Source organism: Schizosaccharomyces japonicus (assembly GCF_000149845.2).
Source record: "Schizosaccharomyces japonicus yFS275 unplaced genomic scaffold supercont5.1, whole genome shotgun sequence".
Classification (NCBI taxonomy): Eukaryota; Fungi; Ascomycota; class Schizosaccharomycetes; order Schizosaccharomycetales; family Schizosaccharomycetaceae; genus Schizosaccharomyces; species Schizosaccharomyces japonicus.
Genome location: NW_011627860.1, coordinates 3,178,768 through 3,199,883, shown reverse-complemented (window position 1 = coordinate 3,199,883; position 21,116 = coordinate 3,178,768). Strand labels below are relative to the sequence as shown.

Here is a 21,116-nt window from a genome sequence, read left to right as displayed (position 1 = left end):
TTGGCAACCGAGCGAGTCGTAGGGCGTACGATAGTTTGGCGTTACGTTGGTGTGACGCAAGGCAATTAAAAAAAAAACAAAGTTAGTGCACCGGAGCGTACGCGAAGGAAACGCAACGCATTATAGCGTAAACTACTGAACGACAGCGTGCTCCAATGAATTTCGGTATCTCCGTTAATGAAGTACACTCGGATTCAGCAAGTATCGCTGGGGCTCACTACGCCGTCCTACGCCGCACTACGCCTCGGCGACACAGCTGTCCTCTCTCTCCCTCCAGTCCACCACACCTCAACCCCCATGGCACCCTCTCTGTACCGTAAGTAATTTGCTGTTTTTGCTCGTAGTTTCTGACTGAAAAGGCTCTGAGAATGTGTCGCTGGTGCAGCTGTTTCTGCCCACCGAGTCGGCACGGGCAACAGTCGCTGCTCTGGGCCGTTTGTCGACAATCCAATTTCGAGATGTAAGTAACTCCACAACGGGCTACTGGATGGAAGTGAGAAAGAGCACAATGCAAGAGAGAAAGTCGGAATGGATGGAGATGAATTATTAAAGGCTCAAAGAAGCAATTCAGTTTGCTCTAGCTTGCTTCATTTTGCTCCTTTTCTGGACCGACAGTTCCAACGAGTCATTTACATTGCTTAGTCTGATAAATTGGACTCGTGCTGCTCGCATTCTATGCTCCTCATTGTATCCTCATGCTGCTGTTCGAATTCGTTTACAGCTTTACTAACGGTCAGTTAAATCCCGACGTAACACCTTTCCAACGTTCATTTGTCAAAGAAATTCGCCGTCTCAACGAGACTCAGCGCCAACTCCGTTACTTCCATGCGGAAATTACCTCTGCCGGTATCCCCATCAAAGAAGGTCCTTCTGAAAATACAGAACTGATCAACTCCTCTACGGTCGAGGAGGTTATGGACCAGTGCAACACGCTTGATTCTCGCATTCGCCAGCTGGCAGACTCGAGCAAATCGCTCAATGAACGCTACGAGCGTCTTTTGCAATTGCGTAATGTTCTGATCAAGACAAACGCTTTTTTCAATCAAAGCAACGAGGGACTCGTGCTTTCCAGTCTCGACGAAAGTGCTCTTCATGCTAGTCACGAAGACGACGACGAACTCGCTGCCCCTTTGATGGGCAGCAGTGCTGTTGAACTCGACACGACAACTACCCCGACTACGCTCTCCGAGTCGGGACACCCGAGTATTCCCATTGACTTTGTGGCCGGTGTCATTCCTACTGCCAAGTTCCAGTACTTGGAGCGTATTCTTTGGCGTACACTTCGCGGTAACCTTTACATTTATCACGTTCCTGCTGACCTTCCAACCGGCTCTAACGACGATGGACTCGCTGATGCTCAAACTATCTTCCTTGTTTTTGCTCACGGTACCCAGATTCTCTCTAAAATTCGCAAGATTTCCGACAGTCTCGGCTCTACGCTTTTCACCGTTGAGGATAACGCCGCTCGTCGTCTCGACCAGCTTCGTGATGTCAATGACCGCATCGGCGATCTTTCTTCTGTTCTCGACAACATGAAAAACGCGCTTTTCACGGAGTTGTCCTTCGTAGCTGACCATTTGTCTCATTGGGAGACTCTTTTGCACACGGACAAGTGCGTCTATCAGGCCATGAATCTGTTCATCTTCGACCAGAATCACAAGTGTCTTATTGCCGAGGGTTGGTGTCCCCAGGACAACCTTCCTCTTGTGCAGGCCTCTCTCCGCGATGTTTCGCAACGTTTGGGTTCGCAGGCCCCAACTATTCTTAATGTTCTTGAAACGTCCGAGGTTCCTCCTACTTACCACCGGACCAACAAGTTTACTGAGGGTTTCCAATCGATTATCGATTCCTACGGTATTGCTTCGTATCGCGAGGTGAACCATGGTATCGTTGCCATTGTCACCTTCCCCTTCCTGTTTGCCATTATGTTCGGTGATTTGGGTCACGGTGCGATTATGTTTGCTATTGCTCTCGCATTCATTCTCAACGAGAAGAAGTTGGGTGCGAAAAAGGATCTTGATGAGATGGTTGGTATGGTGTTCTTTGGTCGTTACATTTTGTTGCTTATGGGTGCTTTCTCCATGTACACGGGTTTTCTGTACAACGATATCTTTAGTAAGCCGCTTTCTCTTTTCACCTCCGGCTGGCACTGGCCTTCCAAGGCTAGTGGAGATCTTCTGCGTGCAGTTGAGGTTGGAACGTACCCCATCGGTGTCGATCCCGCTTGGCATAGCGCAGACAATAACCTTCTCTTCATGAACTCGTATAAAATGAAGCTTTCGGTCATCTTCGGTATTGTGCACATGACATTCTGTCTGTTCCTTTCCCTTAGCAACTACCGTTTCTTCAAGAAGAAGCTTGACATCTACGCCGTCTTTATTCCCTCTCTAATCTTCCTCGAGTCCATTTTTGGTTATTTGGTCGTCACAATTATCTACAAATGGAGTGTCGACTGGAACGGTCTCGGACTGCGTGCTCCTGGATTGCTCAACATGCTTATTCTTATGTTCTTGTCTCCTGGCACCATTGCTGAGCCTTTATATCCCGGACAAAAGTACGTTCAACTTATTCTTCTTGGTGCCGCTCTTATCTGTGTGCCCTGGTTGCTCTGCGCCAAGCCCATCGCTCTCTATCGTCAGCACAAGAAAGCTACTGCCCCCAAGTACTTGTCTTTGCGTGATTCGGATGATACGGCTGAGGATGCAAATCTGTTGAGCTCCGTCACGGAGGCCGACCCTAAGGACCACGAGGACTTTGAACTTGGTGAGATTGTTATCCATCAGGTAATCCACACCATTGAGTTCTGTCTTGGTTGTATTTCGCATACCGCCAGTTACCTTCGGTTGTGGGCACTTTCTCTCGCTCACAATCAGCTGTCGACGGTGCTTTGGAACATGACAATTGCTAATGGTTTCCGCATGACTGGTGTTTCTGGTTCCATTGCGATCTTCATCTTGTTTGCCTTTTGGTTTGTTATCACCTGTGCTGTTCTCGTAGCCATGGAAGGTACCAGTGCCATGCTTCACAGTCTTCGTTTGCACTGGGTGGAGGGCATGTCTAAGCACTTTGAAGGTGAGGGTTATGCCTTTACTCCCTTCAACTTCATTGAAAACGCCGAGTAGAATGTTACAACCGTCATTCTGTTACATAATGAGTTGTCTAATGAACACATTTTTCCCGTGTGTGATACAGTCAGGCGAAAAGTGCTTTTGGATAATTTAGTTTCTTTTTTATTTTTCTTTTTCTCTCACTCCCTTCGTACTAGCTGTCAAATAATAATAATAATTCGTCCCATAGATCCAATTTTGATGCTTGACAAGTTCGTTTCTGTCTCGTCTGTGTCTTCGTTAGCAGTAGTAGCAGTTTCCTACCCAATTCTACCACTTTACTGGTAGCGGCACTACAACGATTTCTAGTCAGAGCAAAACACCTCTGGCAATCGAAAACCAAGCCAGCAGTAGCTTTCGAACTCTGAAAATGGACAAAAAGACGTCTGCTGAATCGCCTGCCAACCAGGCTTCAGAAATCCCGGCTGCATTGCCGTTTTTGGCTGTTGAACCCCAAAAAGTCGATTCGTCTCTGGACGACTTGTTTAAGAACGCTGTAAGTGTCGCAATACAAGAATTCAAGTGTTAACGTGTTCAGGCTCCTGTTCAAAGACCTCCTAAGCGAGATATTACCGTGCTCGAGCAGCCCGAACCAAAAAACAACGATGAAGAGACAGCAGCTTCTGCTGTCGACGAGGACGTTGCCATGGATGGAGAACAAAATGGTGAAAACGATGAAAAAGAATCGAAGGCTTCGGTCGAGTTGAGCCAGAATCAGCAAAGAAAAAAGGCTAAGAAGCAGAAGAAGCAAAAAGACGAATCGTTAGAGGCAAACTACTTGGAAAAACTTGCTGAAGAAGAGGAGGAGGAACAGAAGACGCAAGAGAAGAAGGACGAAAAAGAGGACAAGAAGGAGGCGGAAAAGGAGGAGGAAATTCCTGAAGAAGAGAAGCCCCTTGTTGAAATCGAGAATCGTGTGAATAAAGAGCTCGAAAAGTCTGAGCGTACCGTTTTTGTAAACAACCTTCCTGCAAAAATTGTAACTGACAAGGTACGAATTTCCATATCGACAGGTCGATGCATGCCGAACTTGTTATTAATGAGCGCCGCTAACACATTCACTAGAAATTAACAAAGTCTTTGAAAAAACACTTCTCTCAGTACGGTAAGGTCCAATCCGTACGCTTCCGCTCCATTGCCTTTTCTGAAGTTATTCCTAGAAAGGCAGCTTTCATCGAGAAGAAGTTTCACGATGAGCGCGACAGTGTAAATGCTTACGTTGTCTTTGAAACTTCAAAAGCAGCTCGTGAAGCTGTGAAACTTAATGGAACAATGTTCCTTAACCGACACCTTCGTGTCGATCACATTAGCCATCCCGCTCCTCAGGTGAACAAACGCTGTGTGTTTGTTGGAAATTTGGCTTTTGAAGCCGAGGAGGAGCCTCTTTGGTGCTATTTTGAACCTTGTGGTCCTGTGGAATATGTACGTATTATCCGTGATCCGAAGACCAATCTTGGTAAGGGATTCGCATACGTTCAATTCCAGTCAGCCGAGTCTGTCGACAAGGCTCTTCTCTTGAATGGCAAAAAAATGCCTGAAGGTAGAACTCTTCGTGTCAGCCGCTGTAAGGTTGCCAAGCAAAACAAGTTTAAGGGTAAGGGCAAGCGTAAGGGCGATCAACACGATCGTACATTGGAAGGTCGTTCCCGTAATCTTATTGGCAAATCTGGTCAAGCTATTATCAAGCAAGGTATTGCCATGGCTTTGGAAGGATACCGCGCCAAGGCCGGTGACAACCCTATCATGAAGAAGCATCGTAAGAAGAAGCCCGTCTCAAAAACGAAAAAGGGAAAGCATTAGCGGAATAGCGGATGTAAAAATACGAAAAGGAGTTTAGAGAGAGATGGTGCATACGGTTGGCACGCATGTTGTCTATGTTCCTCGTGCTTTCAACGGCATCTGTCGCGTTTGTTTACATGACTTACACAGCATTTTCGTGAGCCATTTTTTTGGTATATAGAGTTCAGTCCTTGTTTACTTTCCTGCAACTTACATATCTTCTCTCGGATACGGTTTGGTTTTGTTACCTTTTAATGCAGTTGTTTTCTTTCACACTTATCCTCATTCAGCTGTGTGTATTTCACTGGCATTTTGCTACTGCTTCACCAGTTGATTTAGCCAAGCGGCATACGGCGCCGCCTCCAACGAGTGTGTTGCAAACACTTTATTCCCGATACTGGTCATTTCTCGCGCATGTGAATTCCGGAAGTACAATCGATGCTCAAGGTACGATAAGAGATTCACAGACAATAGACTCTGTTCCTAGTATTAACTCTGTTCCAGGACTCCTGATACACCAACGCGACGGAAAGTTGTATATCGGCGAAGTTGAAAATGGTCAATTATTGCGTGTACAGCATCAACAGGATCACTCTCTTCAGTTAAAGGATAAGCAGCGCTTGGTCTATGAACCCGGGAGCCCTGTTCATGTCTCTTCGTCAGCTTCTTCTGAATTTCTTTTTGACTTTCTACCGAAGCGATTACATAACGATTCCCCGTATGTTCTACTTGCAGAGGGATCTGATCGATTCAGTGCTTGTAAAGAAGACGGTGAATGGGTACTCTACAGCGGAAAAGTTGGCATTACTGACACAGTGTGCGAATCCATACGGTTAGTTGGTCTCCGTTACAAAAACTGGAAGCTCGAGAATAAGAAACCCAAGACGTATGCTCAAGAAGATGATGTGATTGACACTCCTTGGGATGATAGGTTGATCCAAATGTAGTTTCTTTGGAAGCAATGCGGTGGCATCGGGTATGTCACTTGTCCGCGCGTTATAACATGTTTTGTTGTTTGTTATAGGTAATTTACAAAATGGATTAATGGGAATATTAAAAGTAGGACTACGACGCTGTTGACATTATCTTGTGTTTATGTGAAGGAACTGAACTGTGCAGCTATGTTTTGTGTGTTTGATTATGGTACTAATCCAAATCAAGTATAAAACAGTCGTACGTGAGAAATCCATTAGTTCTTTAAGAGTCAGAACATTGTCAGAGTGTAAAGCCACGTTCATAAAGCAGTTTACCGTAACGCGATAACGAAAATCCCTGGGCTGGCTGTTAATTTGTTTATGTAGTTAAACATTATTTGATGAATAGACTATACTGGAGCTTTAACACTCATTAATGATTTCCATATATAGTTCTTAGCCTCCGTCTTGTGATTCATCGTCTGAGACCTCCCAATCAAGTTTTTACGTCTTCAGTTTTTTTTGTTCAATAACGCAGACGGGAAAACTCAAAAACTTCTCAATTATCTATTAAGTAACATCGCATTCAATACTATTCATCTTTCATCGTATCAGATTCCCTTGAACTTTCGTATCAACTTTTGTCTCATATCTCTGTCGGTGTGTTGCCATTTTTTTCTCTCTCTCCAAACGACATCGCGATAAAACCAAACTTTCCTATTTAGTCCATTTTGGTACTTAGAACCGTTAATACTATGGCTTCTACGGACTCGAAAGATATCCCTAAAGCAGTTTCTTTAACGAACATCCGCAATTCTTTGATTTCTCAAGAAGACACTATTATTTTTGATCTTTTGGAACGCGCAAAGCTGAAGACTAATGATCTAATTTACGAAAAGAATGGAATCCCAGAGCTGAAACTTCCCGAACGGTGGAATAGTTTCTTAATGTTTATGTTGCATGAACATGAAAAGCCATATGCTCTTGCAAGACGCTACGCTCATCCGGAAGAATATCCTTTCACTGATGATCTTCCCGAACCTATTTTACCCAAGTTGCAACACGAAACCGTCTTGCATCCCAATACCGTGAACGTAAACAACGATATTTTGAACTATTACATTCATTCCATTGTGCCCAAAATCTGTGAAAAGGGCATTGATCCTGACAACTACGGTAGTACGGCTGTCTGTGACATTAGCTGTTTGCAATCTTTGTCACGCAGAATTCACTATGGCAAGTTCGTCGCCGAAGCTAAATATCGTCAGAACCCGGAGTTATACAAGAAGCTTATTCTTGCTCGCGACATTAAGGGCATCGAGGATGCTATCGTAGACAAGAAGCAGGAACAGCGTGTCTTAGACCGCTTGCACTACAAAGCTGCTACATATGGTCGTGATCCAGCCGAGCCTGACAAGCCCAGTGACCGAGTCACGGCTGATGTCGTTGTTAGTATTTATCGCGTATGTTTATACTGCTATCGTGTGTGCATTTTATTGCTAACTAATGTTTTTAGGATTATGTGATTCCAATGACGAAGAAGGTTGAGGTTGATTACCTTCTTCAACGTCTCGAGTAGAACCAATGTTCATAGTTGTTTTTGATCTCATTGATGAAATGATAGTGCAAAAGTCATTTCGTTAGAATTTTTTTTCTTATAGATACATTTAGTGCTGCTTCAAGTAAAGTTTCATTTGGGCACCTGCGCGCTTGAGTCCACATTTGTGATAGAACTCAACATTTTCTTCATCACAATCAAGAATTACTTTATAGCAATCAAGAATTTTGGCCAAATCAATTAAGATTGTGAGAAGTGTTTTTCCAAGAGATTGACCTTGGTATTGAGGATGCACGACTACATCTTCAATGTGCCCGCAAGTACCCAATCCACGGATAAACTTGTGTTCGATGATCAGTGATGCTGTTCCAACCTGTAATAAACGGTGTTAGTTACAAGAAAGATAAAAACTAAAACATACAATGACTCCTGTTTCATGGTCCTGAGCGACAATAATGAAATAAGTGTCTTCGTAACGTTTCTTCATGTCATAGAACATGTCTTTATAGTGATAAAGAGAAGGCTTCTCTTTTGCAGCTGCGAGGACATCAAGCAAGTAAAGATAATCTAAGTCCAAGTGTTAGTAAAAAAAAAAACCTTACTGACTCATTTAAGCAAGTGCTTTACCTTGGGTCAAATCTGTCTGGCGGAGCGGACGAATAACATAGCGACTGGTAATTCTGCGGAACTCGGGCTGAGAAAGTGCAGGATGTAACACTTCATGGGGGAACAACTCATTATCTGCTTTCGGAAGGAATTTCTCCATCTTTTGAAGGCCCCCCGTTCGTTCGCGCTCAAGTCGATGCAAACGAGATTTCAAATGAGAGTACATGCCCAACGAGAACACAGTCTCAATGAACACAAAAATTGGAGCAAACATAAGAGATTGGACGAGGTTTTTGAACAATGCTGGACGGCGATGCTCAGAGTACTTATGACTAATGAACTGAACAATCCATGAGACAATATGAATACGAAAAGCTAAACGTTCCACAAGCGAAACCTCAAAGTGAGAAAGCCAGAAAGAAGCAAGGCCAAGCGTTAAGAGATAAAAAACTGGAAGATACAGCAAGGCCAGGGAAACCCGAAGTCGTAAATAGTACAGAAAGTAAATAAAAAAGGCAGGAATAGCGAAAGTAGTATCACATTGGAAATGACCACTTGCCCCATCGCTTCCAAATGTAGCGTTTATATGTAAGTCTTTTGAAGCAAGCAACACGAAGGCCGTGTGCAACAAAATAGGGACAAAAACTAATCATTTGTCAGAAGAGGTGTATTTTTAACTTGCAAAGTCTCTATATCCTTACTCTTATGGACTAGTACATTTCCTGGTTGTTTGTGATATTCCCTGTAGAACAAATAGCTTTTCGTCAACTACACAGATTAGCACAAAAACACATATAAAAAATGGTACAAACTTTATCAGGCTTAATCATATTCCTTCTGTTAATAACTTGACTAACGAAAACCCCGTACTACGTGCCTTTTACAGTATCGCTTTGTACCTGAGGTTCCAATGAAGCAGCAACAATTAGCTACCAGGTAAAATTCGAGAACGAAGACAGAAGGAACTAAGAGCTATTACTGTTTGGACATTCTATCTTGCTTTATGAAACAATGTCTGTAACTTCAGCTCGAGCTGCGTAATACAAGTCGAGTTTCTACAAAAACAAAAAAGTACAAACACTCCCATTCCTATAACTTACAAGTAGCAGAATTGTATATTAGCAAAACTCATAGAATGGAATTAAAGTACGGTAGAAAGAAATGAAAATGAGCCTGTAGTATGACGCCGTGTAAGACATGATTGCAGAGGAATACATAACGAGTCAAAGACTAGTACGGAGTGTAGTTTCAGAATATACCATGTCTACCGAAACGTCAGACATATGGAAAGCATTAAATACAAGGTAAGACGTAGCATCCTGGTCATTTTCGTCTTTATATCAATGATCAAAAAAGCTTGTTACGACGCAATATTAACGAACGTAGCATAGCACTCAACGAAGGAAAGGGTGATGGACAAAGGGGGAACACGCAATGTGTCAATTTATCAGCGAGGATTACCTAAAAGCCAAACGGATTATCAGGAGTCGCTTGTGAGATGTTCGCACGTTGACCCGTCTTTGCTGCTGGTTGATTAGAAGAGGCATATGCTCCGTAGTTAGGCGCACTGTCGCCATACATCTGTTGGTTTTGCTGGCCGTTAGGCATGTATAAAGAAGGATTGTTAACAGGGTCATAAGGAGATGCTTGCGTCAGGTATGTAGCATTCTGTTCATAGCCACCATAATTCTGCATTTGCGCAGCACCATTGTAGTCGTAGGACTGTTGGGGATTCATGTAATCCATCTGTTGCTGCTGGCCATATGGTGCATTGTAATTATTGTAACCCATCTGCTGCTGTTGCTGGGCGTCAGGGTAATATCCGCCATAATTATTCATCTGCTGGTAACCACCATCATAAACCTGTTGTTGATCAGGATAAACTCCCATTCCAGCAGCGGCATTCGCATCGTAGCCATACGTTGGTTGCGCAGCATAAGCCCCACCATTATAGTCGACACCTGCTGCATATTGAGGTGCATAATTTTGAGCAGGTGCAGACATCATAGAAGCATCCTGCATGCCAACTGATGGAGTAGACTGACCATAAACAGCATAACCCGTAGGTTGTGCTTGGACTGAAGGAGTGGGCGCTTGGTACGCGGGAGTTTGTGCGACGTAACCAGTAGGCTGAGAATAAAGACCAGTATTTTCAGTGGCATAACCAGTTGGTTGCATTGGCGCATAGTTCCCAGTAGGTTGCAATTGCATGGAAACAGGCGGAACAGTGTTACCGTACGCTTGGGCAGCAGCACCAGTGCGTTGAACTGGCATTTGGAGGGGTTGTTGCACACCTGTACGTTGGATAGGCATACCAGTCTGTTGCACGACCATACCAGTACGCTGAACAGGAATTTGAGCTGGTTGCATTCCAGTAGGTTGAACAGCAACGCCGGTCATCTGGACTGGCATACCAGTGCGTTGAGCAACCATTTGCTGAATAGCACCTGTAACCTGAGGATGCATCATCATGTTCGCAGCAGTTAAACCTGTCTTTTGAGCTGTAATAGCATTCATGGGAGGGTTGAATCCAGTTGGCTGAACATACAAAGGTGACTGGAACGGATCAGCAACCATAGAAGGTGGAACTGTAAAGTAGGCATTTTGAATTGTAATGCCAGTTGGTTGAGGTGCAACGGGATTTTGTCCACCCTCAGGAATGCTAGGCAGAGGTTTCTCGCGAGCCTGAACGTTCTTCGCCTCGTCAGGAACTGGTGCAGACTTTGGACGCTCCGGATAAGCATTTACACCAGAAGGAAGCTCCCGACCACTAGGGCCCAGAGACACACTCTTCATGCCCTGGGCAACAGAACTCATGGGATCCGATTGCACAGAGGATGTACGCAAAGGTGGCTCCGTAATCGGCTTAACTGCCCAGGCGTCATCGTCAAACTTTTCTTGCACAGGCTTAGTAGGCTCCGGAGCAGCGGCAGCAACCTGCTTATTAACGGAAGCAGTATATTGTGGAGCGGGTTGTTGTACATTAACATCCACGGAATGGCCTTTCTCCATCTCCTGTGTGGGGGATCTGCGAGTAGCACCAATTGGTATATCAGGCTGAGGTTTTCCAGTCATCACATTGTGAACAACAGCCTCGGTATGGGGTACAGCAGATTCTGAGGAAGCAGGCTCAGATGTGGGAACGGGAGTACCACGCAATTCGTTCACCCGCTTCATCACGCGAATAATGTCACCCTCTTTCAGGCCCAACGTTCGAAGGGTTGTTTCATTCAACGAAGGAATGCATTCTTCATCGAAGTTTTCATTCTGGAAATTACGAGTGTAACGGTTGCAAACACTAAAGTCAACACCGCATTGAAGGAAAAAGTCAAACCAATCATACTTAGGCTTCGGCTGCTCAGTGACAATTTCCACCTTGTGAGGCTCCTTCTTAGGGTTGAAGCGAGACAGTTCTTCATGCTCGTCTCGCGAGCGTTGGCGGGGACGTGCTGGCTTGGGAGGGGGAGCATCATCATTAAGAGGTTCAGCAGGCTTAGAAGAGGAAGCATTTGCCTCACCTCGGTCATAAACTTGCTTTCCGGTTATCAGCTCAATATAGTCAAGGTCTCTTAAAGACATCTTGTTGCTGGGAACGGAAATTTTTACGCCATTTGCCTTATGCAAATGGAGCTTGTCATCACTGAATCCGATAAATTCTGCCTCGACCTTGAAAGCACCCGTTCTATCCGTCCACGTACGAAGCTTACTCAAGTCGGGCTTCAACACAGAATGGCGACGAGAAGAGCTCTTGCGGTTAGAGGAGCCAGATTCATGTCTGTGGGACTGAGTGTCGCCGGCTTGAGCAGCTGATGGCTTGTCTGCTTCCAAGAAGCTGCTAGGAACAACGCCTTCCTTATTACCATAACGACACTTCCACCAGTCACTACTTGCTGTGTCATTAATAATGACCACGCGCATGCCAGCTCGCACAGAAAGCTCGTCGCTCTCCTCGGCTTCAAAGTCGTAAAGAACCGTAGCCAACCGCTCACCCTTTGCGGGGTTGTAATCCTCATCACCGCGTCCAGACTTATTGGTCTTAAAGATTTCTGAGGAAGAAGAGGCACGCACACGAGTTTCACCCTCCCGGTTCAAGCGATCAAGTGCGGAATCAGGAGGTAAATTGGGAAGCGGCGAGCCACTAGCCGCAGCAATTTCACGAAGACCCGCAGCTCGAAGAGTACCGGCGGCGTCACCCAGCGTTTGTATTATACTTTCAGCGTTAGAGGCACTCCCAGCATGCAAGTGCAGCGAAACAATTTCTCCGCCCAGCCCATGCAGCTCAATGAAGACATGTTTACGCTCAGAAGAATAGGTGATCAAATCCGTAATTGACCAACTTTGAGAAGGATCCAACGATTTCTTAAACGTCAAAACGATTTGCTTGTTGTTAATCGCAAGCTGTCCAGAACGCTTCTTTTTCTTTCCTACAACTTCCTGGATATCCCATTTTTTGAAAGGCATGTCTGGTTCACCAGGAGTCGGAGACGAAAGCCCATCGTCACCGTGCAAGCGGAAATGATCATTTGGGTTTCCATAAGCATCGGTAGGAGAACTTGGAGCTCTCTGCGACGAAACCTGTTCTTCACTCACACGCTCCTTGGGAGCAGCACTGTATTGGGGTGGAGGAGGGGGAGGAGGGAGCACGGATGTGGTAGGATTAACCGGAGCACTGGCAGGCGTCACTGCTGGAGCCGCTGTACGAGGCGGCAATGAGGGCATTGGTGCTTGTGCTTGTGCTGCAGGGGCAGCGGGAGCACTAGGTGGCACCGGAGGTGGAGGAGGAGGAGCCAAGTTTTGAGCAGCAGACGAAGAAGATGAAGGTGCCGGCGGAACTGCTGGAGGAGGCGGCGGAGGAGCCTTCATTGTCTGTGCTGGTGCTGCTGGAGGCAGAGGCGGAGCGGGAGCCGCAACTGGAGCCGCAACTGGAGCAGCAGCCGGTGCTGGAGGAGGTGGAACTGGAATTGGTGCTTGTACTGGCACCGGAGCAGGTGCTGGTGCTGCAACTGGAGCAGGCGTCGGCACCGGTGCCACCGGTTGCTGTGACGGAGCTTGGCCAGAAACGGCTCCTCGTTCTGCAGGAGCAGCAGCACCACTCGAAGCTGCCTGCATATCGAGATAGTTGCTAGGAACCAAGCCATAGGTGCCTTTGCAGCCTGCAAGAATCCAATCGCTATTCAAGTCCCCGTACAAATTCAAGACGTCACCAGCAGCAAAAGCCAGTTCGTCGACAGACTGTTTGGCGTAGTCATACAGAGCAGAAACAGAAGCTGCAGGTTGAGCCTACACACACGTTTGTTAGTCAGACACGTTCAAAAGCTTAGACAACGACAGGTTCACAGCTCCCCGGTTCCATCCTCGTCGTCCGTCTACACACCTCCTCAATGTAATTTGACGGCACAATGCCAATTTCACCCTGGCCGTCTTGGTTCTGAACGTTCCGTTTCACGAGGAACCAGTCATCTTCACCTTTTTGCAGAAGACACAAAAGGTCGTCTTCTTCTATAGACAGTTCCTTGTTCAGAGGATCATCGTCTCCAGTGCTTCCGTCGTTTTGTGCTGTGTATCCATATAGGACTTTGTAAATTCCAATTACGGGAAGATCAGCCATATGGAACGGTAGAAAAGAAAAGGAGCGCTACTTGTGCCCAAGATGAACGGAGTATTTGCAATTTTGGATGCAGAACACAGAAAAGGCAGGAAAGTAGCGTCTTGGAGGTTGGCAGGAGCCTTACCCGGCGTTAGGCACTGCCTGCCATGGAATAGTGAGCAGGAGCGAGGATTAGTGTGCATTAGCGATAACTAGTGAGCGCTAGCGGAAGCTAATCTCCGTGGCACAGTGCAAAGCGGTACGTTGCATTGTTTAACGATATATTTGGTGGCTCCGTAACAACTATACCGCAATGCACAGCGCCTCCGTATTCCATTTAACGAGCCTGCCGATTCTCGCTTCACCGATAGTAATCGGAATAACGCAATCTAGCGCGCTCAAGCGTTATCTACAACGGTCGGTATCACCCACAGCGTCCAGGCCGAGCCTGTGACTATTGTCTTTTATAAGAGGAAAGGCAGAGCCATGTGTTCTGAGAACCTGTCCCCGCCATGAAAAACGACATCCCCTTCTCCGTCACATTTTTAGCTGGAGCAACTGCTGGAATATCAGAGGTACGTTAGCTGGTCTAGCACAGGCTCATGCTCGATATTGCGACGTCCGGACACGCGTCGTCGTCATTCTGCTACTTTGCGGCTGCAGCTTTCAGTCGCGTTGCTCGTGCTTCCGTGCTCGGGAGTTCGCTTCCGGAGAAACGGCTACATCCGCGGAAATGCCTCGGTTCTCGGCAGTTAGCCACGGAGCAGCCTAGGCAGTGCCTGTTCGCATCGCGGAATTGGCGCGGATCGTGACGAGTCGTTTCGAGTACATATTCTCGCTAATGCGGCTAATCTCGTTTGTATCGCTTACATTCGCTAACGTGTACAGGTGCTGTGTTTGTATCCTCTGGATGTGGTGAAGACCCGGATGCAGTTGTCTGTGGGCCAGTCCCAGTACAAAGGCACCTTTGACTGCTTGCGCCAAATTGTTAAGAATGAAGGTCCGGCATTCTTGTATCGCGGTATTTTGCCGCCTATCATGATGGAGGCGCCGAAACGTGCGCTCAAGTTCGCGTCTAACGACTTTTACGGCAAGTTGTGGCGCCGTGTGTTCAACGTGAAGAAGAACACGCCTATGTTATCTGTGCTGACCGGCTCGTGTGCCGGTTTCACCGAGACGTTTGTAGTGGTGCCCTTCGAATTGGTCAAGATTCGTCTGCAGGATTCGCGCAACATGGCGCATTACTCCGGCACCTACGACTGTCTGCGGAAAATTGTCAGCGAAGAGGGTCTTCGCTCGCTGTACAACGGTTTCGAGGCAACGATGTGGCGCCATGTGATTTGGAATGCTGGTTATTTCGGTCTCATCCAAAAGGTGCGCAAGTTGTTGCCCAAGACCACCACTCGTCGTGGTGAGATGGCCAAGAACCTGGCCGCCGGTACCTTGGGTGGTATCTGCGGTACTATGCTCTGCACGCCCTTCGACGTTGTCAAGTCGCGTGTCCAAACAACTGTCAAGGTCCCTGGCCAAGTCCCCAAGTACAACTGGGCGTTCCCTGCCGTCCGCACCATCTGGCGCGAGGAGGGTGTTCGTGCCTTGTACAAGGGTTTCATTCCCAAGGTACTTCGTCTTGGTCCTGGCGGTGGTATTTTGTTGGTTGTGTTTAACGGCGTTCTTGAACTGTACAAGAAATTCCAACTCGCCTGAGCAAGGAACTGAGCATGAACACTTTTTTCTTCTTCATCATCAGCATCATATATACTTTTCCAATTGTTTTCCAATTTCCCGTCCATTTGCGTTGATCAGTCTTTTGCGTTCGCCCCTCGCAAACGCACTCGTCTTCGCTCTTCAGTTTTTTTCTTTTCCACTTCTTCCTTTGTTCCCGTTTTTGTTATCCGTATGTCGACTCAACAGATGTTCTTCGTGCACCTGTTATTCTCTCTTTCTCGCAACTACTCGGGTCCTTTTGCAAATGAATAGTAACGGTTTCGCTGGCGGCTTTTCAGCCAATCAAAATAGTACCCGATTCAGGGGTGTCGCAAGTCGGCGCACATTTCTGGTGGTGAGAAACTAAGGTTGTGGGGGAGATGCGGGGAAAACGTGGGGAAAAGAAATCTAAAAACCTGTAGCAGGCAGAGAATAGAGAAAACAGAGTGAGACCAAGTACAAGCATGAATTGGCTGTTCACAGAGAATTCCACAATCGTCTAACGAACAATGAGCACGACATCTACCATACACATCCTAACACTGCACCCGGGACCCCCTCCAACTACCCACCTCCCATCCAGCACTAAAGCGCCATTCTCGTTGAAATCTCTCGATGTATTCATTTTAACGGTTGCTCTTGGCAACACGCTCAAGCTCATCCTTCTTCTTAATGGCATAAGAGTTGGAAGAACCCTTGGCGGCGTTAATGATCTCCTCAGCCAAGCACTCAGAGATGGACTTGACGTTGCGGAAAGCAGCCTCACGAGCACCAATGGTGATCAAAGCAATGGCCTGGTTAACACGACGAAGAGGAGAGACATCGACAGCTTGACGACGGACAGTACCAGCACTACCAATACGGGTAGAGTCCTCACGAGGACCACAGGCAGCAACGGCGTCAACCAAAACTTGGAGAGGGTTTTGGTCGGTCAAAAGAGCGATGATCTCGAAAGCGTGCTTGACAATACGAGTAGCCAAGAGCTTCTTACCGTTGTTACGGCCGTTCATCATCAAGCTGTTAGCCAAACGCTCGACAATGAAGCAACGGGCCTTGCGGAAACGCTTGGTTTGGAAGCGACCAGCAGTGTGGGGAAGGGGTTGACCGTTACCGATGGTGATGTAGTCACTAAAGAGCTGTTAGTACAAGTAATACGGAGACAAACACTGGTAGGAAGGCTTGCGCCGACTTTGTCGACGACCTTACTGCCTCCGACCAGCACATTTCTCACTTACACCAAGGAAATGTCCTTCACCTCAACACCCTCAAAGGGGAACTTGTTGAAAAGCTTGATGCTTCCATTCTCGTCCAAAGACACTTCTGGGAGGAGAGTCGCCGAGGCCATTTTGCAGATTATTTGTGTGGTTGGTGGAGGGTAGAAACGACACCGTAAAAGGTAAACCAAGTCACCGTGATTTGTTTCGTTTCTGTGTGACTGCTGAATTTCGACGGGGTTTGGTGCAGTTTTGTGAACGTAACCTCCCCCAACCTCACGTTTCGCTGCTCTTTGATTTTTCCGTACAAAACCAGTTGCTAGTTACATATTTTGAACAACATGAGCCAAGTTGCCGTCACGAAAGAAGACCAAGCTCTCTTAAACGAGTTTTCCGTTCTTCATGCCCGTCACGCGGTGATGGAAATGGACCAGAAAAAGTTGAAAACACAGCTGGAAGACGTTGTGGACGCTACAAACGAATGTGAGCTTTTGGACGAGGACGATGTTGACGAAATTCCCATGTACAAAGTAGGAGATGCTTTTTTCAAGCTTCCTCTCGATAAGTTGAACGAACATCTTGAACAAGATCAAGAACAACTCAATAAAGCTGTTGAACAACTTGACGAGAAAATGGAAGAAGACATGGTCCGCATCAAGGAGCTGAAAACGCGTCTCTATTCCAAGTTTCACGATCAAATTAATTTGGATTAAGTGTCGTAACAGTTACTCTGTCTTCGGACAATCTACGACTTGTTTTATCAACTCGTCGGGCTTTATTACTTTGCAAGCGTCTTTTCATACTCATAGTCGCCAGGCTTTGTTCGTTTGTTTGTTCTTTCTTTTGTTCTCCTTATAATTTTTTGCCTGCCCTTCTCTATATCCTCACCTCGAAAGAATGTCGTACGCGGCGGTAATTGATACAGATGCCGATTTAGGCAGAACAACACTGGATGTTGACGAGACATTTGATGCTGACAAGCCCATGCCATCGTCTGGAGCTCCTCATCGCAGTTCCTCGCAAACTGCAAAGTGGTTTTTACAGTCGTCGTTCGACGTCTCCACAAACGATGTAATGCAAAGATGTGTGCACGCCCTTGTTCCTACGGTTAATTTCTTTGATATCCTTGACGATAGAGCTGATTTGTACGGTCCTTTCTGGATTACGACAACAATCGTGCAAGTCTTGTTCCTTTCTCAATCTATGACTCAATACATCACACATAAAACAAGTTCCGACACTGTTGCTTATAATATTCATCAATTGGTGAATGCTGCCGCTGCTTTATATGGCTATACGGGTTTTATATCTGTGTTCTTGTGGGCCTTTCTTCGGTTCTACAATTGTAATCCAAAATTACTAGAGTGTATTTGTCTCTTCGGTTATGCAAACATTGTATGGCTCCCCGTTTCGTTGGCCAGCCCTCCACTTGCTTTGTTGCCATCGCATATATCGTCTATTGTTCGTTGGATACTTACCGGTTCGGGTCTATCAGTCTCGCTGGTTTTCCTGCTGAAAAACCTTTACCCTGTATGCCAGAAGGCTGGGACGTATATATGTAAGTTAGCTTGTATTGGCATTGTATTCCTGCACTTGTGTTTGGCGCTTGCTTTGCACTGGTGCTTCTTCAAGTGATTGATGGCCTATTGCTACTACTACTACTACTACGATAACGATTTCAATGAACAGTGTTTCCGTTACTCGAGAGCGAGTTCACAATGAATTGAGTTAAATAGAAAAAAAACCTGTGTCAGTATACAGTTTCTCCGTACGGTTTTTTGCTATACATCCCACACGCACATATTATCCCTGCATTTCCCCTTTGCGCAAAAAGTAGCTCTTTTATATTGCCTAATAAACTATAGCAATGGTCGCATGTCGTACATGAATCTCGGCTCTGGCCAAACGAGCTTCATTGATTAATGATTATTTGAGTAAGCGTGCTTGGGGCTTGGGTTAGCGTCGACACGAATAGAAAGCGATACTGTAAATAGTAAAAAGAGATATCTACAGACAAGCTATTTGTAGGAAGAACAAATCGGAAAAAGCTGGGGCTCTGGCTTTCTTTCGTTCATAGGTGGGTCTGTGTGAGTAGAAGAGAAAACAATGGAAACAAAACGAGCGACTTGTACGTGCAAACGTAGCATTAGGATTACTTGCAGTATCTCACAAAGAGCTCAGTCGGATCCTGTTTCGTAAAACAAGTTCATTACTATTTAAAGTCGCGAGAAAACGAATAACTAGAAGGTTAGTAGAAAGGAGCAGCGTGTATGCATCGAGCAGATCACTTACATTATTTGTAGCGGCAATAGCCACAGAGTCTTCGTGAGGGTGCCAACTTGCGTGCAGGATCTTTTTGTTATAGTCTAGGGTGTCTGGGTCGAGTCCGGCAGAAGCGGTACCCATAGCGTTGTTATTACGAGAAGTCCAGTCATAGTCTTTCATTATGCTCATTTTTGAGGCGGCACCGGCATTCTTCCGTGCCTTAAATGCAGACTTATCAGCCTGCAAAACAATCTGACCTTCATCGCCAGTGTAGGAAACATCCGTTGGGTATATACCAAAATTATTGCTATAGCTTCCTGACAAAACGTGCTTACCGTCGCCAGAGAATATGCACTCAAACTTGTCGAAAATACAGTCGTTTTCATAAAGATCGCACAACTTTGTGCGCAACACGTCATGCAGAGGAATGGTCTTGATGGGACTCTTTTCCATGTTCACATCCCAAATCTTCAATGTTAGGTAGTCACGAGAAAGGATGTAGCGTCCGTCATTAGAAAACTTTGCGTCAGAAATGCTCGAAATAATCTCCGAGAAAAAACTTTTGTTGTCCTGATCTTCCTCGTCTTCGAAGAGCTTGCAGTGCCGGTCACACAAGGCAGATTCACGCATGTCCACAAGTTTGATTGTGCCCTTGCTGCTGCTGTACATAAGATGATTACAGTTCACGGGGTGGAATTCGGCACTCGTGATCACCTCTGTGAGCTCTTCCATGTTGTCAGGTTTGATGTCAACAATGTTAAAGGATTGGTCAGAGATGTTCAAGTTCCACAAGTTGATACGCAAGTCATCGGCCGAGATGTAAGTTTCGGCGTCAGAGTTGACGCTGATGGAATTAATGTGGTAAGCGTGTGCATTCGCGTACACACGTCTAGGAGAGGCCGCAACAATAGTGTCATGATGGCTAAGCCGAGGAAGACGAAGTGCAGAAGGCGTAATGGGTGTCGACGAAGGAGATCCATACTCGTCGTTAAGATTATTTTCTGCAACAACCTTCAGATTTTTTTCATACACCTTCCATAATTTTATCGTTTTGTCGTTCGTGGACAGTAAAAAATGCGCTTGATTAGTTCTTTTGCACCAGCGAATTTTGTTAATCTTTTCTTCAATTTCCAATGACTTTAGGTAGTCAAATTCAGGTTCATGGCTTTGAAATTCGGCAAAAAATTTATACTCGCAACCTTTTTTAGTATGATTACGCTCAAATAAAACCACACGACCACCTTTGTCGCCGGTCGCAAGGTAATCGCCTGTGTGATCGAATTCTACGGCCGAGATGATGTCGGCTAGAGGAAGGTTAGTGAGAAGAGAGGGGAAGGGGATAAAAAGGAAGGGGAATGATAAGAAATGAAGGTGCAGGTACGAGGAAGGGAAGGGAGTAGAGAGTGTGTAATGGAACGGAGTAGGACAGGTATATCGAGATGCATTCAAGCAGAGAACGAAGGTTCTGATAGTGGGGTACGATTAGGAACGTTCAATCTATCCCAAAAGTGCTTAATTTCAATCATCAACAAAACGAATAAACGCATCAAATGCTTGGACAAGCAGAATTGCTTAGTCAAGGAAACTATCCGTCTCAAAACCCTTGTCAACGGCATTGTCCATTGTTCGTCCATCCACGTAAGTCGTGAAACACCCGAACGGACTCAGAATGAGCCCGATCAAGGTCTTTCATTCCTGCAGCATCTTCATCAAGTATTCATTCTTCGAAAACACGACCATTTCTGATCATGTGATGGGTACCATACCTTCTGTAATGTCTTCAACGTCGCCTTTGTCTCCAAAGCATCTAGAGAGTTACTGCTCGTATCTCATTCTTGTAGTCGTGTTCCAATCAAACATACTGTGCAAATTTCCATGGACGAGAATCATCCATTTTTGTCGTTTAACTTCTTCCTGCAACTGTGAGTCTTCGTGGTTCCCTGCCGCTCGGTTTCAAGCTCTTTACTCTGTAATTATCGTTGGAGTGGCTAGGTTCACACTTGTTCTCGTTTTTGCTCCCGCAATGTGTCCAAAAATTTAAAAAAGCTGCTTGTCTCGTCCGAAAGGTCCGTGAGACAATTAATCTAACTCTACAACAGGCGATGACACTGAGAAATTACAAATCTAACGGTTTGGAGGGGTCTCCGGTGGATGGTGGTGGAGTCTTGCTGGTATGCAAGCGGCAGTTGGGAGGGGTCAGCGCGGAGTGGGTGAACACTACCGGGGGTCAGTGGTGGTGTGCACTGGAGATTAGCAGCAGAGCAGGCGAGCGGGCTGGAGGGAAAACAGAGCAGGTAAGAGGGGAAGAAGAGAAGGAGGAGGAGGGAGGAGGGATTGGAAATGGAAATGGATGTTGCTGTGGATGATGGTTCACGAGGT

The 21,116-nt window shown here is 46.0% G+C and overlaps 11 protein-coding genes across 11 annotated transcripts; 7 read left to right on the top strand and 4 right to left on the bottom strand.

Annotated features, from left to right (window-relative positions):
* Positions 1-294: 294 nt before the first annotated feature.
* On the top strand, positions 295-3,303 carry SJAG_00516 (V-type ATPase V0 subunit A). Its single transcript, XM_002171757.2, has 3 exons — positions 295-316; positions 360-460; positions 738-3,303. Exons 1-3 carry the CDS (start codon positions 298-300, stop codon positions 3,120-3,122), a joined length of 2,505 nt encoding a protein of 834 aa, XP_002171793.2. The 5' UTR covers positions 295-297; the 3' UTR covers positions 3,123-3,303.
* Positions 3,304-3,319: 16 nt separating this feature from the next.
* On the top strand, positions 3,320-4,907 carry SJAG_05190 (RNA-binding protein Nop12; the record flags this gene model as incomplete). The annotated part of the gene is made up of 3 exons (XM_002171758.2): positions 3,320-3,603; positions 3,646-4,098; positions 4,173-4,907. The coding sequence occupies exons 1-3, from the start codon at positions 3,478-3,480 to the stop codon at positions 4,905-4,907; spliced, it is 1,314 nt and encodes a 437-aa protein (XP_002171794.1). The 5' UTR covers positions 3,320-3,477.
* A 233-nt stretch (positions 4,908-5,140) lies between these two features.
* On the top strand, positions 5,141-5,833 carry SJAG_00517 (hypothetical protein; the record flags this gene model as incomplete). The annotated part of the gene is made up of 2 exons (XM_002171759.1): positions 5,141-5,333; positions 5,391-5,833. The coding sequence occupies 2 exons, from the start codon at positions 5,141-5,143 to the stop codon at positions 5,831-5,833; spliced, it is 636 nt and encodes a 211-aa protein (XP_002171795.1).
* A 698-nt stretch (positions 5,834-6,531) lies between these two features.
* On the top strand, positions 6,532-7,611 carry SJAG_00518 (chorismate mutase). The gene is made up of 2 exons (XM_002171760.2): positions 6,532-7,263; positions 7,317-7,611. The coding sequence occupies exons 1-2, from the start codon at positions 6,556-6,558 to the stop codon at positions 7,377-7,379; spliced, it is 771 nt and encodes a 256-aa protein (XP_002171796.1). The 5' UTR covers positions 6,532-6,555; the 3' UTR covers positions 7,380-7,611.
* On the bottom strand, positions 7,246-8,995 carry SJAG_00519 (DUF962 family protein). The gene is made up of 5 exons (XM_002171761.2): positions 8,777-8,995; positions 8,666-8,732; positions 7,986-8,609; positions 7,780-7,925; positions 7,246-7,731 (listed from the first exon to the last, which is right to left on the bottom strand). Exons 1-5 carry the CDS (start codon positions 8,792-8,794, stop codon positions 7,468-7,470), a joined length of 1,119 nt encoding a protein of 372 aa, XP_002171797.2. The 5' UTR covers positions 8,795-8,995; the 3' UTR covers positions 7,246-7,467.
* A 98-nt stretch (positions 8,996-9,093) lies between these two features.
* Positions 9,094-13,713, bottom strand: SJAG_00521 (cytoskeletal protein binding protein Sla1 family). Its single transcript, XM_002171762.2, has 2 exons — positions 13,339-13,713; positions 9,094-13,244 (listed from the first exon to the last, which is right to left on the bottom strand). The coding sequence occupies exons 1-2, from the start codon at positions 13,570-13,572 to the stop codon at positions 9,426-9,428; spliced, it is 4,053 nt and encodes a 1,350-aa protein (XP_002171798.1). The 5' UTR covers positions 13,573-13,713; the 3' UTR covers positions 9,094-9,425.
* Positions 13,714-14,022: 309 nt separating this feature from the next.
* SJAG_00522 (2-oxoadipate and 2-oxoglutarate transporter) lies at positions 14,023-15,785 on the top strand. The gene is made up of 2 exons (XM_002171763.2): positions 14,023-14,126; positions 14,440-15,785. The coding sequence occupies exons 1-2, from the start codon at positions 14,064-14,066 to the stop codon at positions 15,256-15,258; spliced, it is 882 nt and encodes a 293-aa protein (XP_002171799.1). The 5' UTR covers positions 14,023-14,063; the 3' UTR covers positions 15,259-15,785.
* Positions 15,786-15,792: 7 nt separating this feature from the next.
* SJAG_00523 (40S ribosomal protein S5) lies at positions 15,793-16,684 on the bottom strand. Its single transcript, XM_002171764.2, has 2 exons — positions 16,494-16,684; positions 15,793-16,386 (listed from the first exon to the last, which is right to left on the bottom strand). Exons 1-2 carry the CDS (start codon positions 16,601-16,603, stop codon positions 15,885-15,887), a joined length of 612 nt encoding a protein of 203 aa, XP_002171800.1. The 5' UTR covers positions 16,604-16,684; the 3' UTR covers positions 15,793-15,884.
* Positions 16,685-16,813: 129 nt separating this feature from the next.
* Positions 16,814-17,185, top strand: SJAG_00524 (prefoldin subunit 4; the record flags this gene model as incomplete). The annotated part of the gene is made up of 1 exon (XM_002171765.1): positions 16,814-17,185. One exon carries the CDS (start codon positions 16,814-16,816, stop codon positions 17,183-17,185), a length of 372 nt encoding a protein of 123 aa, XP_002171801.1.
* Positions 17,186-17,341: 156 nt separating this feature from the next.
* Positions 17,342-18,504, top strand: SJAG_00525 (rab GTPase binding protein). Its single transcript, XM_002171766.2, has one exon. The coding sequence runs from the start codon at positions 17,370-17,372 to the stop codon at positions 18,105-18,107; it is 738 nt and encodes a 245-aa protein (XP_002171802.1). The 5' UTR covers positions 17,342-17,369; the 3' UTR covers positions 18,108-18,504.
* SJAG_00526 (protein phosphatase regulatory subunit Pab1) lies at positions 18,217-21,045 on the bottom strand. Its single transcript, XM_002171767.2, has 5 exons — positions 20,704-21,045; positions 20,600-20,651; positions 20,504-20,544; positions 18,765-20,041; positions 18,217-18,712 (listed from the first exon to the last, which is right to left on the bottom strand). Exons 2-5 carry the CDS (start codon positions 20,629-20,631, stop codon positions 18,689-18,691), a joined length of 1,374 nt encoding a protein of 457 aa, XP_002171803.1. The 5' UTR covers positions 20,632-20,651; positions 20,704-21,045; the 3' UTR covers positions 18,217-18,688.
* Positions 21,046-21,116: the final 71 nt, after the last annotated feature.

Coding starts and splice junctions, on each gene's coding strand:
- SJAG_00516 (XM_002171757.2), top strand. Junction 461..737: donor CGACAATCCAATTTCGAGAT/GTAAGTAACTCC, acceptor ACTAACGGTCAG/TTAAATCCCGACGTAACACC.
- SJAG_00518 (XM_002171760.2), top strand. CDS start 6,556: ATGGCTTCTACGGACTCGAAAGATATCCCTAAAGCAGTTTCTTTAACG. Junction 7,264..7,316: donor TCGTTGTTAGTATTTATCGC/GTATGTTTATAC, acceptor TAATGTTTTTAG/GATTATGTGATTCCAATGAC.
- SJAG_00519 (XM_002171761.2), bottom strand. Junction 7,926..7,985: donor CCAGACAGATTTGACCCAAG/GTAAAGCACTTG, acceptor ACTTGGACTTAG/ATTATCTTTACTTGCTTGAT. Junction 7,732..7,779: donor ACCATGAAACAGGAGTCATT/GTATGTTTTAGT, acceptor CGTTTATTACAG/GTTGGAACAGCATCACTGAT.
- SJAG_00521 (XM_002171762.2), bottom strand. CDS start 13,572: ATGGCTGATCTTCCCGTAATTGGAATTTACAAAGTCCTATATGGATAC. Junction 13,245..13,338: donor CGTCAAATTACATTGAGGAG/GTGTGTAGACGG, acceptor ACGTGTGTGTAG/GCTCAACCTGCAGCTTCTGT.
- SJAG_00522 (XM_002171763.2), top strand. CDS start 14,064: ATGAAAAACGACATCCCCTTCTCCGTCACATTTTTAGCTGGAGCAACT. Junction 14,127..14,439: donor CAACTGCTGGAATATCAGAG/GTACGTTAGCTG, acceptor TAACGTGTACAG/GTGCTGTGTTTGTATCCTCT.
- SJAG_00523 (XM_002171764.2), bottom strand. CDS start 16,603: ATGGCCTCGGCGACTCTCCTCCCAGAAGTGTCTTTGGACGAGAATGGA. Junction 16,387..16,493: donor GTGAAGGACATTTCCTTGGT/GTAAGTGAGAAA, acceptor ACAGCTCTTTAG/TGACTACATCACCATCGGTA.
- SJAG_00525 (XM_002171766.2), top strand. CDS start 17,370: ATGTCGTACGCGGCGGTAATTGATACAGATGCCGATTTAGGCAGAACA.
- SJAG_00526 (XM_002171767.2), bottom strand. CDS start 20,631: ATGGATGATTCTCGTCCATGGAAATTTGCACA. Junction 20,545..20,599: donor CGTCCATGGAAATTTGCACA/GTATGTTTGATT, acceptor GTAACTCTCTAG/ATGCTTTGGAGACAAAGGCG. Junction 20,042..20,503: donor CGTTGAAGACATTACAGAAG/GTATGGTACCCA, acceptor ACCTTCCTCTAG/CCGACATCATCTCGGCCGTA.